Source organism: Labeo rohita, chromosome 14 (assembly GCF_022985175.1).
Source record: "Labeo rohita strain BAU-BD-2019 chromosome 14, IGBB_LRoh.1.0, whole genome shotgun sequence".
NCBI classification, from domain to species: domain Eukaryota; kingdom Metazoa; phylum Chordata; class Actinopteri; order Cypriniformes; family Cyprinidae; genus Labeo; species Labeo rohita.
The window spans coordinates 18,632,685-18,649,794 of NC_066882.1; the positions used below are offsets into that span (position 1 = coordinate 18,632,685).

General features: G+C 39.8%; 2 protein-coding genes across 2 annotated transcripts in view; one reads left to right on the forward strand and one right to left on the reverse strand.

Moving 5' to 3' along the window:
• ctnna1 (catenin (cadherin-associated protein), alpha 1) overlaps positions 1–17,110 on the forward strand; it is a 105,637-nt gene that overhangs the window by 38,699 nt on the left and 49,828 nt on the right. The gene's annotated exons all lie outside the window — the stretch shown is intronic.
• On the reverse strand, positions 8,966–14,908 carry lrrtm2 (leucine rich repeat transmembrane neuronal 2). Its single transcript, XM_051127174.1, has 2 exons — positions 14,248–14,908; positions 8,966–13,676 (listed from the first exon to the last, which is right to left on the reverse strand). The coding sequence occupies exons 1-2, from the start codon at positions 14,564–14,566 to the stop codon at positions 12,049–12,051; spliced, it is 1,947 nt and encodes a 648-aa protein (XP_050983131.1). The 5' UTR covers positions 14,567–14,908; the 3' UTR covers positions 8,966–12,048.

Sequence of the window (17,110 nt, forward strand, 5' to 3'; positions counted from 1 at the left end):
CAGTTAATCATAAGCCTTATTTGAAAGGAACAAATCACTCTTATTTTCTCCTTGTTGAAGGGAACACATGCAGCCTAGTCTGCAAGGTGAATGTGTTCAGTGAATTGGTATGTACTAAATGTATCTGAGCCGTCATTGGGAACAGGGCCACATCTCTACCTGGTTCAGCGCTGACACATGTCTATGATTCTGCCCTTGCCAAGACATTATTCCACCCTGAAAAGAGGAAAGTTATTTTACTTTTATAAAACTCGATCAAATAAACTAGACTTGTAAGCATTCTATGGTGATGCGCATCTGCTAGTGTAGCATCTCAAGCTGTCATGACATTGACCGCTTCCAGAGTGCAGACAGTGTAATTCAAATAATGGGTTAAAGGAATTGAGATATTTAAATTCATGAAGGATGTTCTCTCTGTCCTTTCCCAATGAAGATTAAATGACTGTCTCCTGTTTAAGCAAGATTGCGTGTTAACATGCCTGTGACCTTGAGCTGCTTATTTTCTCTGGAGATTGAAACAAAAAAAAAAGCACACGTTTCTTTTAGTCCATCAAAAGCGTTGTGATTTGTACATTTAAATGACAGTAAAAATCCAAATTACGTATTCTAGCCCAGCAATGCTTGGGGAAAGAGAGTGAAAAGTTACTTTAAATGCAAGCGAGCGTGTTTAATGCATTGTCTCCTTCTGGAGAAACAGGATGAATCATTGAGTGCTCCTCAAGCACAAAGACGCATTTGCTTTAGAAATGTTTGAAATGGTTTTCTGCTTCGCTAGGGACTGCAGTTGCGGTTTACTGTTTAAAGCTACATTTAGACCAACATTTCGAGTTTTAATCTAGGAGAGGTGGTCCCGGCAATTTGCATCACACACTTCCTGAAATGTCTTGTAATTGCATTTAATAAATATCCAGAGGAGCCGAATAAATTGTTTTCCAGCAGATAAATGAGGTTAGGGTGAGATTAATTGCCTCTGAACCCCCCAAAACAAATATTTCAATTAGTTTGACCCAAGCACAAATGGTGCTGCGTACTTTCAAAAACCACCAAGCCCCATGAACCAGGGTGATTTATCTTTTAGTTTAAATGCTTGGCTTTGTGTTGCACTCATTTTTAATGACTACTTTGTAAGTAGTTTTTTTTTTTTCCACCTAATATCCTATGTATTATTTTTTTTCATATCCTTATTGATGTGTGTGTTCCTTTTTCTGTAAGTTTGAAGCCGCTCAGAGAAAAAGAGAAAAGATCTACCCGAATGCTTGTTTGTTTTTCTGTTGTTCATTTTACCAATTCTTGCCGTGTAAGACAAAGCTGTTTATGAAATGCACGCAGACAGCGAGCCTTTGAATGGTTCAAAAACTGAAATCAATGGCTTGCTCGAGCTTCAAAAGCTAGCGTGGCTCTTTCGGTTTAGTTTTGATCTAGTGAGCATTTGTTAGAACTAGATAACTGTCTTTTTTTGCTGGAAAACAATGTTTGGGAAGTGCCCCAGCTCTTTTCCTTTTAAATCCACCACAGAATGGAAATATTTTAGATTGTTTTTTTTTTTTTTTGTTTTTTTCCAAGGCTGAATGATTCAGACTCGTGGCTGTTAAATATTGCTGTCATGGATAATGGCATTTGCCCACATTCACTTTGGTGATGTAGCATTTCTGACTCTAAACTGGGTTACCCTCAGAAGAGGCTTAGGATTTTGCCGTTGTGATTGTCAAGGGCATCATTGCCCGCCTCATAGGTAATATAGAAAAACACATTTCCCCCTGATATATTGTCAGGTTCCAAAGAGAAATGGTTATTTAATGGTCCCGCAGGTTTGATTCCTGTCACACTGGCTCTTTTACAGTCTTCCTCAAGATTGCATTGTTTCTCAGACTGCCGTTACATGTCCATTTAGCTCATGTGTTATATAGACACATGCTCTGCCTTGTTGTTCTCGGCATTTAGATAAAATATCTTGTAAGCTGCTTGCTTTATGAGACATTTAAAGCCGTTGACTTTGTAGGATTGTTTTGCAAATGGCATATTAAAAGTTAATAGCCTGTGCTGGTCCTTGTGCGTCTTGAATACATCGCAGATGTATCGTGGTGATGTGTGGCTCATTTTCAAGGGCGACCGTTTTATATTGGGTTCAGCGCAAGGTCTGTGTTATTAAGAGTTTTACTGTTATCGTTGAAGTGGTCTTACTGAAATGAGCTTGGAAATTAACACAGCTCTAGTTATTGTGGTATAGTTAGTGCAGTTGGTCACAATAGATTCTTGCATTATCCTTTTGGTGTTTGGTTCCTTTAATCTATGTAAAGACGATAGGATTTCGATATGTGGTGTCTTTTTTTTCTTTTGACCGGAATGGGGTCTAAGGAGCGGTCGTAGCATGAATATTAATGAATTAAACATTGAAAGGGCAGGAGGTGAACATTTTAAGAAATTAGATTTCACCTTGCACAGCAGAACTTTCTCTCTGTAAGATTTAATAATGATTGAAGCATTAAGTCGTCCTTATGTCTTCTCTCATCGTCGTCTGGGATACTGAAAACTCTTGCAAAGGTGCCACAGTGTCAGAGATATGCTCTGGTAGTTTGACGTATGGGCTTGTATTCAAAGTGGCCAAGGATCATTTCCCAGGTAATTAGGGCGCATGGGCGGATGCATAAATTTGTGTTGAACGTTCTTAATAAATCAAAAGATCTTGTCACCTTTTGCTGGTGACACTGCTTTTTCATTTTTATAGACCATCAGAGCAGACAGTGCGAAGGACGAGAAAAGATCTCCACCGTGAACAAGAGAGCATTGGTATTCAAACCCTGGAGGTTCAATAACCCACCTTGGAATCGGCCTCACGGCAGGCTTCAGCCTAAAGTTGACAGTATGAAGACAGATAGCATGCCATGTTTATTAACCGCTCTGTACGATTTGCCAACAGCGACTGGATGCCACAACTGATTGCTCTGTGAAGACAGATGAACGCTGCAAAGCTTGACATGCCCCATTCTCTTCTCCTCAATCCTGAGCCAAGGCTTAGTAACTACATGTTGTCCAGTTTTGCGGACGTCTCTCGTGAATACTAAGGAGTGGCTATCATAAACCTCCTCTGGTGCGCGTTCCAGGTGTCTTTATAAGAGCTGTGACGTTTCAGCGGTCACACTGTTGTTCTTTGCCTGCGACAGGTAGGCGTATAAAATGAAAAGGTCGCCCTTGTATACATAATGTACAGAGCTGTTTCTAGTGACATGTCACTGTTGGAAAAGTCATGTTTCTAAATAAACTGCAGTGCTGTAAGTTTATTCAGTTGAATCGAAAGGGGAAGTTAACGAGGCTTATGAATGTTAGCTGTTATTACTATTATTTACTTTTTTTTTTTTTTTTTTTTTTTTTTTTTTTTTTTTTTTTTTTCTTAAAGACAATTTAGTAATTTATTTAAACAATTTATTCACAAATTTAGTCATTAATTTCATATTCATAAAGTACAGTCACTTTTAAAATGGCATGTAGTTTTAGTAAACGCATCTACATTTTAAAAGCAAGTCTTCATTAAAATATTCAAGCATTTCATATTAATTAAACTTGCCATTTATTATGATTTGATTATTTGAATAGTGTTTACTTCCAAATCATTATTGGCATTATTTTTAGTGCTATTTGTTCAGCTTTTTAATTATTTAAATTTGTCTGCTAATATTACATCTTCATTAAAGTTGACAGTCCAAAAAAAGACAAACAAATGTCTTCATTTGTATTTTTGTCAGCAAAATAAACACAGATTAGCTGTGTAAATTGACCTTTTAATGCATAGTTTTTTTATTATTTAAAGATTTTGATGTAGTTATGTTACACTTAACGTAACTAAAGTCTTACAATACGGTAATATTGCAATATGAAGTCCACAATACGTTATTTATTGTGATATTTAAAAAAAAAGGACACATGGAAAAAATAGGAAAATATTGAAAATTTAGTTTTAAATTATTTTAAAGTTAAATTATTCTATCTAATGCACTTTGAGAGGTCAAAATTAGGAGCTCCAACCCATGTTCTTAACTAAGAAAACTGAAGTCAGAAAGTCAGTGAACTGACTTGTACCTGAACTTTAAAGGGGACTTAACCCTCTTTTTAGTTGTGATATACAGTCTCAGTCTAAATTATATTCACCCTGATGTTTTAGGAAGCCAAACAAATTGGAATATAAAAATAGTAACTACAAAGACAGTAGCCATATTTTGTTAAACAACTTCACTGCAAAATAAATGAAAATGAATATTTCATAGGCGTATTATTTATGCTTTACACTACAGTAGGGAAATTACGATACTACTTTCCTAATTTCTACACTTGAAAAATATTTTGAATTTGGACTGCAGTAACGTTACCCATTTAAACTGCTAGCTGTCAGCAGTTCATACTGCACTTTTAAGCTTTTGTTTTGACTGAAACGGCAGTAGAGCTTTTATTTTGATGGAAAACTCCAGCTTCATTGAAAACAGGCTTACAAAAACACGTCTTTCACTACAAATCCAGTGAAATGCTGTAATCATCTTCCTTAAAAAATAAAGCATAACCGTTGGCTGTTGCGTTCCCAAACGCATGCTAAACTCACTGTACATGCAAGAAACAAGTTCACTGCTATCATTCAATGTGAACAGAGACGTTCTGAGGCATGAAAAACACCGGATCATGAGCGGATTGCCTGAACGAAGCGCGCGCTTTGCTTTAAAACGCCATGAAAACGCTTCATAAGTGTATTAAGCCATATTGTGCTTTCGGTTTTAGTTCATTTGACAGATACTGTATCAAAGCATAATGGCCCAAAACACAATTCTAAAGACCTTTCATGTTGGACGAAGAAGTTTAAGTATATTATAAAAAAAAAAACAAAAAAACAAAACCTGCACTTTTTCCCTGGAAGACCAGTTTCATATGGTATGTGACCATGATAATACCAAAACAGTTTTACTATCGTGATATCACAATATTGATATAGTTACATCCCTACTAAGAATTATTTCTTAAAGTCTTAAGGCCTGTTCACACCAAAAACGATAACCATAAAGATAACTATATCAGCATCTACGCCAGTGGACGATATCGTATGTATATTCTAAGCACATGCTTGTCTGCCATTTAAGTTCTGGAGCTGGTTATAGCAGAATTGATTTTGATTGGGTGTCAATGTTTTTATCGTTCATCAGCGTTTATCAAAGCTGTGGTTTGGACTATGGCTCTTCTTTAATATTGAGAATGATTTTCAGAACTGTATCTTAATCATTATCTCCACAGTAATTATCCTTGGTGTAAACAATCCTTTACACTGTAAACTATATATGATGACTGAATAAGAAATGAGTTTGGCTAGACTCTAGACAGGGTTTTGGCAGTTCCCTCCAGTTGTATATCTCTTGTTATGGGTCTCTGACTAAGCCTAATTAATTTTGTCTGGTCTGTTCTGGTCTGGTCCAAGATGTGTTTTTGGGTTCCAGGAAGAAGCAACTTTAAAATGTGGAAAGCTGTAAATGTTATAAAGGTGTTTGCTGTCGAGAATCCAGATCGATGCGTCCTCCCTGGTTTGCATTTTTAAGATTTAATTGCAAGCTCATAATAAATGCTTCAAACATACGCAGCTCTCGAGTCCTTGAACCCTGTAGGTTGTTGAGTTTCTCAGTAGCGAGCCTGCAAATGGTTGCTTTTTTGTTTCTGGCCTGGTTGAAAAGGTTTGTTTTTGAGCGAATAAACATGGAGTGGTACTAGGAAAACTAGGCTATAGTTGTAACATCTGGCTGGTCTTAACTTTAAGATCTCTGTGTAATTTGCCTTTCGATATATCTGATTGCTTCTCAAGAGCACCTCTTCAAAAGGTTCAAGGCAATAATTAGATTTCCTTCAATTGTGCACATGGTCTCTTGACTGTATTCAGCAAGTCAATGAGAGCGATGCAGATGTTTCACCTGTGGCGCTGAGACATAATGGGCGATCGTGATGGAATCCAGATCGGAGTAATTATAGCACGCTTGCATCATATTTGATTATGAAGACCTTGTGGGTGGCAGTGGCAGGTCCTCTCTGCTGTTTTCAGCTCCACTCAGTTCTGATGGCATGGTATTTTAGGCAAGAAAATGCTTCTCTATTTGGTTGTGTAACTCCTTTTGTAACCAAGCTTTGTAGCATGAAGGTCACCTCTATTGACAAGTCAAAGAACAGGTATGTCAGTGTTATTAGGGCTCTTTTCTTAACCTGCTACTGTGGATTAGCTCTGACTCATTGCATTAGCTCTGCGTGCACCTTGATATCGGGTATTACTTCCCTCCGATGCTTAGATGTGTCAGACATTCTCATGAATAGGGCTGCATAAAGTTACTTCTGGTCAGAACAAGGATAATGAATGTCTTTGTTCGTCACACCCTAGATGGTAATGAACACGAATTCAGTTTGGCTGAACACTGTTTCCCTGGCAACCATGTGAGAGATAAATGGAGCGTTTTGTCATTTAAATCCTGCGTGTCCACATCTAGTGACGGTCATCATCATTAACAATGTAGAAATCAAATGTGGTGGCTGGTTCTTTTTTTCTTTCTAGTGGTTTTACATGCATTTAAATGCTTTCTATACTTGGTTATCTTTTCTGCATCTGTTGCAATGTGTTGCATCATTGCATTATTATAAACTACAAATGTAGTTTATACATTACATTTAGAAATCATTAATTTCTAATACACACACTTTCCTAGATCTTTTTTGATTTTAAAGCAAGGAATCTGCTAATGTAACATCACAGCGTAAGTTACATGTATGACTAGATGTGCCAAAAAAAAATAAAAAATAGTGCCTGCCATACATGTGACTCGTATTTATCTTTTAGCCTTGGCAGAATAGATGTTTTGCGCTTGACGTGCAGCTAGTAATTAGCACTACAACATTTCGTATCATCTTAACGTCCAAGGGCAGAAGCACTTCAGCTGAATCTAACGAAAAAATGCTTTTATTTTTCGGTAGCTGGTTTATTGAGCTGCATTGCGCCTCTTGCTATCATTTCCTTTTTGTTGACCGCTTTGATCAGGGAGTGGATGAGGGATGACTACCCTTGGTGGCTAATGGAGCTTCGGCCTTTTGCTTTAATATAGTTCATTTTGAGAGACTTGTTTTGAAGAGAGGTGTCCATTCATCCTCTGTGGTCCCTGAGAGCCCTGAGCTCTAAGGAAATAATGCAGAGAGAAAAAGAAGCCTCTTTTTCGTAGACTTAAAAACAGAGGAAGCAAATTAACGTTTGGAGCGACTGGCGTGGTACAATGAGAAATCCTCTAAAAGTATTAGCCCGTTTTCATCTGGTCTCACAGTTGCCTTTTCTTTTGTGTGTAGCCGGTGACTTCCTGCAGGGTTTAAACGAGCTTTCGGAGTTGGGAACACGGCGTACAGTTCGAGCCCACAAGTTGAGACAACATCCTCTCACTTTCTTACGTTCATCTTGGTGTACTTAAATCTCGAGTTAAATCACTTCTGTTTTCATTTCCTCAGACGGGGACAGACCTCTGCCACATAGGGCCGCAACCAAATTAAAAAGTGACCTTTGGAGTTAATAGCTTCCTTTCCCAGTGAGTGAAAAGCCTTAGAAAGCCGCTGCATCTGAAGCCTCTGTAGTCACAAAGCCTTTTCTTTCACACACCGGCCAAGAAATGGCTGTCCTCTATAAATCATGTTCAGCTTCAGCCATCCTGCCTCCCCAATAACTTTCCTTTCTCTCTGTACAAAATGCGTATGGATGCAGCATCGGTGAACCAGTGGTCAGCGGCTTCCTAGAGGGAGTTGACCAATCGTTTCTCCTCTTTAGCTTACGCCTGCAGGAAAAATCATTAAAATCAATTCTATCGTCTGGGTATCAAGATCCTGAGATTTACAAAAGACTTGAAGTCTTTAAACTCTGAGGCAGCAATCGTGGATGACACACGCAATATTGTCATTCAAGTGTTTGGATAGATGAATGCAATATTTATAGAAAAAGCATTAAAAGGGCTGCGTAAAAGCGGATGTTCACTGTGCCTGATGTATTGGACTCCCAAGGTTAGGCGTACAGTAACAGTCAGGGTATTATTTATGTTTTTGGTCCCCTTCATTCTGCACTGGAAATTGGTTTTCTTCCAGCTTGCCCTGCAGTGCTTGTGCAGTGCGCACAGTATATAACACCGGCGGCTAGCTGTTGTGGCATATGCTTGCTTCCACCCTCATACTTCTTGAAACCTCCACAGAGGCTGCAGCTGCAGTGTTATTGAAGAAAAACAGTACCTTTTATTTTATTCAGTTTATTTAATATGTATAATTTAGATTAATTTTTTTGCAGTTTCTGTATGGGAACAATTCTTCCTCCTCTTGGCCTAAGCTCAGAATTTACAGCATTATTTTCTCCAAATAATGCAGTTTTGGATAAAAATCAGTAGTGTGGGTTCAGAGTGACTAACTTGCCTTTTAATTTCATTTATTTTTGGAAGAGTATTTCTAGAGCGTCTGAGACCTCAGTAATTTCCCACTGGTGGTGTCATGCATCAGCACCATTTTACGTTCTCTGCTCACCAAAAAACCTCCAAGGAATGGAGATGGAAAAACCTGTCCAGACGGATATGCATATATGCAGCACTTCACGTGAGAGAAGTAGTGGTCACATGTAATTCTCCTACCAAACTCTGTCCTCCTTTTCTGCCACCGTCCACCAACCTACCGCTGTTTAGATCGTATTTAAATCAAGAACCAGTGGGCTAGATAATCATTTTCAACCAACGTCAATCATTTGGTGCTAATAATAGCATTTTTAAGCTGATTCAAACCGTATTCTGCCTTGGGCTAGAGTGGAATCTCGGTTGTGCTGTTGCGTTTGATGCCAGTCATTCAGGCAGGTTGTTATCTCGGTTTAGAAGGGCAGGTGAGTGCCGGGTTATGATAATGTTAATGATATCAGAAGCCATTTACTTCAGAAGGGCACCTTGCCTGAAGCCCAGACCAAATACCCTGAGTGCACCATGCTTAAAAGCCTTTCAGCCATCTCTGTATTCAGCACGTTTGATACAAGGTAGAGTTTCTACAGTCCTTTGTTATAGAAGATATTTGCAAAAAGTGCAAGCATACAGGCAGGCAAGACCTTGGGTACCTAAAGAGCATATTAGACCAAAACGTTTATAAATTGTAACATTTTTATTTAAAAATATACGTCTTAAGGAAAAAAAAAAGATCTTTTCAGTTGGCCACATCTTTACCCACTATACAGATATGAAATAGTACATATTACAATACAAAAGGAAAAAGCGGGGTTTTGGGGAGAGGAGGGTGAGAAGCATTCATTTTTGCACAAAGAAGTTTTTGGGTTGTGATTTGAAAGGGGCTTTTTGGCCAGAGTGAGCAGCAGGACTTCAGCTTATGGCAAGATAACCCTCCCCCCAAAAAACAGTTTACAGGAGTGCAAATGGATTCATGTTCAGTGGTTTTTGTGATTGCTTATAAGCTGATAGTTTAAACAGATTACAGTGCTTGTTGTTAGAAAGTGTGTTGTTTTTTTTTTATTTTTTTTTTTTCCCCTCCACTATATATGCCTAAACTATCAGTCCAGGATGTGAAGCTTGTCTCCTTTTTTCTTTTTTTCTTTTTTTTTTTTTTTTTTTTTTTTTTTGGGATGGTGCTGATGTTCATGTTTTCTTTAAACATGCAAGGTGTTTTTGAGGAATGCAGAAAAAGCAATGGTCAGCTTCACTAAATCCAAAAAGCAACACCATTGGAGGTTGTTGGCTCAGTAAATGTTAGCTGTAGATTTCCTCGTTCAGTCCAACAGCATTTGTAAAATGCATTACGGAATGCTATTTTCCGGTGCACCTCTGGCTGCACAGAAAATATCAGCTACACAGACCTCCATTCCCTTTCTGTTTGTCTTACCAACATAAAATTATGTTTTGCAGGGTTGGAGAAAAAATATAAGCAGCCGTTCCTCACTCATGGTATTTTACAGCACCCTCTAGAGGACAACTCTAATCAGTCACTTCAGGCATGCTTAATTTCAGTGTTGGATAATTACTCAAGTTTCTTTTTTTTCCTACTACCGATGGGCTTTTATATAGATGCCAGTTTCTCATTTTTAGCTCTTCGCCAAAAACCTCTGCCTGGATGTGATGTTTCTGTTATTTTTAGTTGTTTTTTCGTAAGCTGTGTAGCTGATGACTAATTTTTTTCAGCAATGAGGCAATAAGCTTTATTGCTGCACAACTAGGGTGGCGTTCAGAGCTTTCTAGCTCTTGCCCAGGGTGTTGTCAGTTGCCGTTTTGTCATGCAATTCTTTTTTTTCCTCTAATGGTTCCTGTACCCTGATTTAGCCTCACTCTGTGACTCCTAAGATGCTCATTGACTTCAATTAGATGCTAACCAGTGTTTGTGTTCCCTATACCCCCTTGTGCATCCCAGCCCCCAACTCCTGATTGCAACACAAAGAGCTACTGCAGCAGCGGCTTCTTTAGTTTGATGCTAATGTCTGTCCTCTCAGTGCTGCATACAAATGTCTCCTGACCCAGCCTCCTGCCGTCTTCTGCATGCTCTCCCGAGAGCCGCGCTGCGCTTTACTTCAGCTCTTCTCTCTGTTTCTTTAGCATCCTTGGTATGAACGAAAAATGGCCTTTTTTTGTCTTTATGAGCTGGATAGAGCAAGGTTATGAAGTAATAATTCTCCTCTTTTTTTTTTTTTTCTTTAAGTTCTGCTTTGTACTGGCTGAAGACGCTGAAACTTGCAGGGCAGAGGTTTTGGGTGACAGAATATTAGATTCATTTTCCCTGGGCTTAATTGACTCAATGTTGAAGCTGTCAGGTGTGATTACGCTCTTTGCTGCATTTGAACAGTGCGACGGCAAGCGTACGCATGTATTTTTAGGAGCCAATTGTCAGTGTCCTCTGCATGCCTTCTTTTTGTAGCTCTTCCCCTCTCCCTAGGAAGTAGTTCTCGCTGGTGTTTGCTTCATCGTCTAGCGTCCTTTGATGGTCTCTACCATTAATTAATGATGCAGTGATCTAAGCAGCATTGTTCTTTCACAGTGAGGATGTCAGTGTTTGGAGCCATCTTATGTAAGAATATATGCACAATGGTAATTGAGCAATTGCCTCTGTTTAACATTTAGTAAATCCCTGCTGAAGTCGTAAAAGAGGGAGGTTGTTCGGACATTTTGTTATTGGACATTAACCTTTTCACACAAAGTGCTAGGCTTTAGGATTTCAAGGAAGCGGACAGAGTTTATTGAATTTAACTAAATGCAGAAACGGGAAGGCGGTTAAGTGTTCTCATTAGTTCAAATTTAAGACTCGATCAAAGTGAAACGATCATTTCTGCCACAATGCGAGTGGGTTGAATTCCCTGCTCTCGAATCTAAATTTCATTATGTGGCTCAATTTGTAACAGTAACAGTTTGAATTTAGAAAATGTGAGTTTAAAAAATATGCTTTGTGTCCATCTGATATTTGTTTTTTGTTTTTTTGTTTTTTTGTTTTTGTTTCCTCTCCCCAAAAGTGAATATGTGAGTGAGATCTATAGTGTTGCTAACGTGCACCAAAAGTTTATTTTTTTTTTAAATATTTTTTTTAATCCTTTTTAAATTTGCACTGCTCAGCATATGTAACACTATTTTTCCATGAAATAAAATTTCACCATTTATCAGAAGATATGTCATTTTTATAAACGATTTTCTGGAGCACAGGGTTCCAGGCTGTTTGGCTATAGATTTCTCATCTCCTCTGTGCTGCAGAATACATAGTACACAAACTGGTGATGCAGTGACACATCCAACCTTCCTCTGCTGAGATTGATTGCCCCAGCTAGATATGAACCTTTGCATTTGTATTACAAAAATAAACTTGTGGATTTCTCTATATTTCCTCTTTTTAAATTCATCCCAGTCATCTCAAGCTTTCGTAGATTTCCAAAGCTAACAATTTCAAAGAAATATTCTTCTTCGTACAAACTGAAAAGGGGAAAAAAAGTCCAAAAGCAAACCCTGTATCTTTTGAAATGGACAAATGGTTAAACCCAGAAACTGCAGGAATAAATAGAGTTTATACTTCACACTCTTTGTAAGGCAGTTGCTGACATTTGCACTGCCCGTAGCCATTGATGATCACAAGTGCGCCCTCCTCGTGACTGGGATCGTACTCGTTATAGGGCACCTGTGTGGCCAGGTCCGCCATTGGCTGCCTCTGCTGGGTCCTCATCTGTCGCCGGTTCTGAATGGCCGAGCAATGGCGGATCCGCCTCAGAGTGGGAGGGCAGCACTTTCGCGATATGTACACTACAAAAATGATGAGAAAGAAGGAAAACAACAGAGCCATGGTGCCAATGATGACCCTCTGGGTCAGCACTGTGTTGTCCATCGCCGAGTAGTCCTCCGTAATGTCTGCCCCCTCCACCGTCATGGTAGTAGCGAGGGCAGTGCGTGGGGGTTGGGGGGTGGTGGTGGTGGTGGTAGTGACAATCGTAAAGCTCCCAAAATCCTCTGCATAGAAGTCCTGCGTAGGGGTCTGCATATTTCCAAACAGGGAGCTTGTGATCTCAGGGAGCATGGCCTCTGTGCTGGTACTGGTTAGCACGACGGGGGCCGAGAAATTTTGGCAAAGTTGGAATCCGTAAACGGCGTCCAGTATTTCCTCGCCCTGCGCGTACTCAGGACTGTAGCAGAGGATCGAGTGCTCCCATCGACCCTTAAAGGTGCTCAGCCAAGTGGCCAAATTGCAGATCCGTTTGGTACATTCCCACAGGTTGCTCGACAGCCCGATCGCGTTTAGGGACTTCCACATATCCATAGTTTGGGTGTCGAGGCTGGTCAGTTTGTTGTTATCCAGCAGCAGGATCTTGAGGTTGGGCAAAGTCTCGAACACGTCGGGGGTGAGTACGCGTATCTCGTTTCCGGTGAGATCCAGTTTCTCCAGAGTTGTCCATTTCCATTCCATGGTGCATGTTAAATTGTTGATCTTGTTCCACTGGAGATAAAGGAACTGGAGGGCGACCAGACGAGGGAAGTGCGCCAAGTTAATCTTGGTCAAGTGATTGTGTTCCAAATGGAGCTCCCGCAGCTTAATTAACCCGGCGAAGCCGTTCCGGGCCAGGCTCCGGAGCCGGTTGTTGCTCAGGCCAAGGTATTCCAGGCTCCGGCAGTCCCAGAAGGCCCGCACGGGCGTCGTGCGCAGCGAGTTTGACCGCAGGTGCAGGATCTGGAGTTTCCGGAGCCCGTGAAAGAGCTCGGGCTCCAGAGCTGTCATCTGGTTGAAGGAGAGATCCAAGATCTGCAGGTTGATGAGGTGGATGAAGGTTGTGTTTGGCAGCTTGGTGATGCGGTTTGAGCTCAGGTTAAGGTCCTTGAGCTTGTACAGCCCCTGGAAGGCATCCTCATGCACGGTGGTTATTTGGTTGTGGTCGAGGTGGAGCCAAGTGAGCTGGGTGAAGCCAAAGAACTGGTCTGAGCTGAGCTCGCTGATGCTGTTGTGTCTGAGCGAAAGTCCAAGGGCCCCTTTATCCACACCGTCTGGGGGCGCCAGGAGCCCCTGCGTGTCGCAGTAAAACTGCAGGTCTTCACATCGGCATTTCTGGGGGCAGGTTGTGCATGACACAGGAGGGAGGCACAGTAGCATGCTGATCACACAAAGTGCCGCTGGTGCTTGTCCCACCAATGGCCACCTTGAATGGAAACCTGGGTGGGTTTAAAGATAAGAAAATAAACTGGGGGGAGGGAAATCTATTCTCTGCAGTACACAGAAACATTTCTTTTTCATTATCATGCGCACTCTCTATGTATTTGTCAACATAGTCAAAGCAATCTGCTTGTTGATCCAAGAATTTTAAAAATGTTTAAGGGGAATGTTCAATGACTTGCACGGATAGTTATGATTACTCAAGTAATTTTAATGCATAAATTATTCATGTTTTTGAACTGCAGTATTAGCTTTTTTTTTTTTTTTTTTTGGGCATCTTTCATTTATTTATTTATTTATTTATTTTTTCCTAGGATGCAGTTTAGCACCCCCCCATCCCAGATGCCTTAATTTATTTATTTTTTTTTAAGTGGCTTAAGTCGTCTTTTTTCCTTTTCCTGCTGCACATTTCTGCTTGTTAAATATTACAAGTCTACTAAGTAAAAAAAAAAAAAGGCAGCTTTTTAAATACATAGATGTTTCTAGAGACCCTGCCAGCCACTGTCCCCCCTCCTACTCACTACATTACCTATTCAGATCCAGACTCTGTGAATAAAAGGGCTAACTTACCCATTCTTTTGTGTACATCGGAGGCTGCATTCAACTGTCTTTTTCCGCAGACTTTTGGAGCAGCCAGATGGAAGAGAAATCCAAAGGGAAAAAAGCCTTTTGGGTAAATACAAAAGGAATCAAGCTCTTCAGAAATAAAGAAGTGCTGAGCCCCCCCAGTTGAACCGAATTCAGGAATTCCATGTCCTGGGATGCAGTTTTTTCTCTCTTTTTCCGGTCTGTCCTTTTTTTCAGTCCTGCTATTCAAATCCCAGATTAAGAAAAGACCAGCATTATTTGCCTTCCAAGAATCCTTAAATTTGAAGTTGATGATTTGCATCCAAAGCAGCACCGCTGAGCAGATCCCCTCCGTCCCTTAGCTGCCTCTTTCCTTTTCCACCGCAATGATGTCAGCTCAATTGGTTAATTGAAGATCACGCATTCCTCTTTCACGGCTCGAGGTCCTTCATCCCTAACTTGTTGATGGCAGAGGCTGCACTTGCGACGCCAGTTCCGTGGGGCTCTGCTGTGTGTTGTGGAGTCTCGGCACCGAGGAAGGGGAGATGCAGTGAGGGGAAAAGCAGAGGAGAGGAGCTGAGATGTTATTCTGTGCTTTTGTTGCAGCCACTCACTGCTACAGAGTGGTGGCAGGCTGGCGTCGATCATCAGTGCAGTTTCTCTCTCTCTCCCTCTCCCCCTCTCTCTCTCTCATGCGCGCTTTGGTTCGCTCCCTGGCTCGCTCACTTTCCGCCTTGCACACTTGCACAGTGCTTTGGCGTTTGATTCAACGCACCCTCCCCCTCCCTTACTTTTTTTTCCCTCTGGTTCGTCACAGTCAGAATATTGATAACTGCAACGTGTTGCGGCAGTTCCCAGTCGAAATTAACAATTACATTTAAATCTCGTCTGCTTCCTGTCTAGTCAGGTTCTGTATATATAAAAATAAATATAAATATACATATGTACGGTGAAGAAGCTGGGTGCTTTACTACTTTGTTGTAGTAAATTAAAACACATTAGGTGATTTTCAAATTGTTTTGGGTTTTTACTTCAATTAAGTGTTGATGATTGAATTTACAGTATAATTAAGTTGGCACAGGAAGCTGATACTTAATTTGATATACGATGATTTTCAGTCAGATTGTTGCTTCCGTTCTCTCTCCCTTTCCCTCGTTCAGGTTTTCGACACAAAACGCGTCACAAGCAAGCCGACGTCACAGAGACCTTTTATACTCCTGTCGATCTGCGGTGGTGGGGACAGAGTCTGAATGCTGGACTTAATAGAGCATTCACACTGCATAGCCCCACAGGAGATTCCACTAAACGCAAGACGTGCACAACGTAGCCATTTCTGCATTTTCGCTGCTCCTCTGTCTTTTGGGTAATTCTTTGTGTGGGTTTGCTTGATTTAATGGAAATGAAACCGTTCCTTTAATGAAATTAATGATCTTGACGTATTGGATGACAGCCTATCAGGCTTGCCTGGGTAAACGTGTATGAGAAGGGATTTGTATTAGCAAATCAGAACCCATTTTTTAAAAAAATGGATCAGGATGATTTTAATTCTAGATTAACTTTTATGTAACTTAATTTAATATTTTATTAGTTGGTATTTATTTTTATTGGTACGTTTTTGTATATTTGTTTTTATATTACCTATAATAAATAATTTCGTTATTTGTGACCATTGACCACAAAACCAGGGTCGGTGTTTTTTTTTTTTGGTTGTTTGTTTTTCTTTCAATTTGGGATTTATGCATTATCTGAAAGTTGAATAAATAAGCTTTCAGTTGATGTATGGTTTGTTAGGATAGGACAGTATTTGGACAAGATGCATCTATTTGAACATCTGGAATCTAAGGGTGCAAAAAATCTAAATATTGAAATATTCACATAATCACAGTTGTCCAAATGATGTTCTTAGCTATGCATATTACTAATCAAAAATTAAGTTGTAATATATTTACAGTAGGAATTTTTTTGTCTTTACTTAATATCCTAATGATTTTTGGCATAAAAGAAAAATCGATAATTTTGTCCCATGCACAGTATTGTTGGCAAATATACCCGTGCTACTTATGACTGGTTTTGTGATTCAGGGTGACATTTAGTCAACACTTTGGTTTGCTCACAGACTTAAAACTCATTTGAACTCTAAAGTCTTTGCAAAAACTTTTTCTGAATTCATCCCTTTAAAACGATGCAGCTACCGCCATCAATTGACTGCTTGTGAAACGCATTCTGCTTTCAGTAAATTTCAAGACAATTATTGCTAGATGTCAAATTGCCTGCTGTGAAAAATTATTCCTGTTATTATGTGCAATTTTTGGTCTGTTGTAATTGTTGGATGCTTTGCATTACGTGACTTTTTTTTTTTTTTTTTTTTTTTCCAGAATCTCACGTACAAGTATTTTGGACGTCATGTCAAGTTAAAATGCTAGACTTTCTTTACAATTATATATCAGATTGCCATCTTGTGTTTTTGAATACAGCTATCGGTATCTAAACTTGACTCTAAACCAACCCATTTATACAAATCTTCTTCATTTAGACAGGCCATTGTCTAGTATATAGTTTGGCACATCCCTATTTTTTTTCTCTCTCCTGTGCACACAGCGACTGTAGGTTATGCTAAAATTGCTTTCGTGCCGTTGTACCTACAGTGCTTAATTTGAACATCTGTGTTTCTTTTTTTGGGGTGGTCACTTTCTAAAATGACCTGGGCCTATATGATTTATTTGTTTGTCGTTTTCCTCCATAGGTCATATTACTTTTTTACAGATACTTTCTCGCTAGTGTGTAATCTGCCCTCAAGGGATGTCTCTGCTGAGGAGGACTGTTTTAAAATCTTTTTTTTTTTTTTTTTCCTTTCACCAATCTGTGG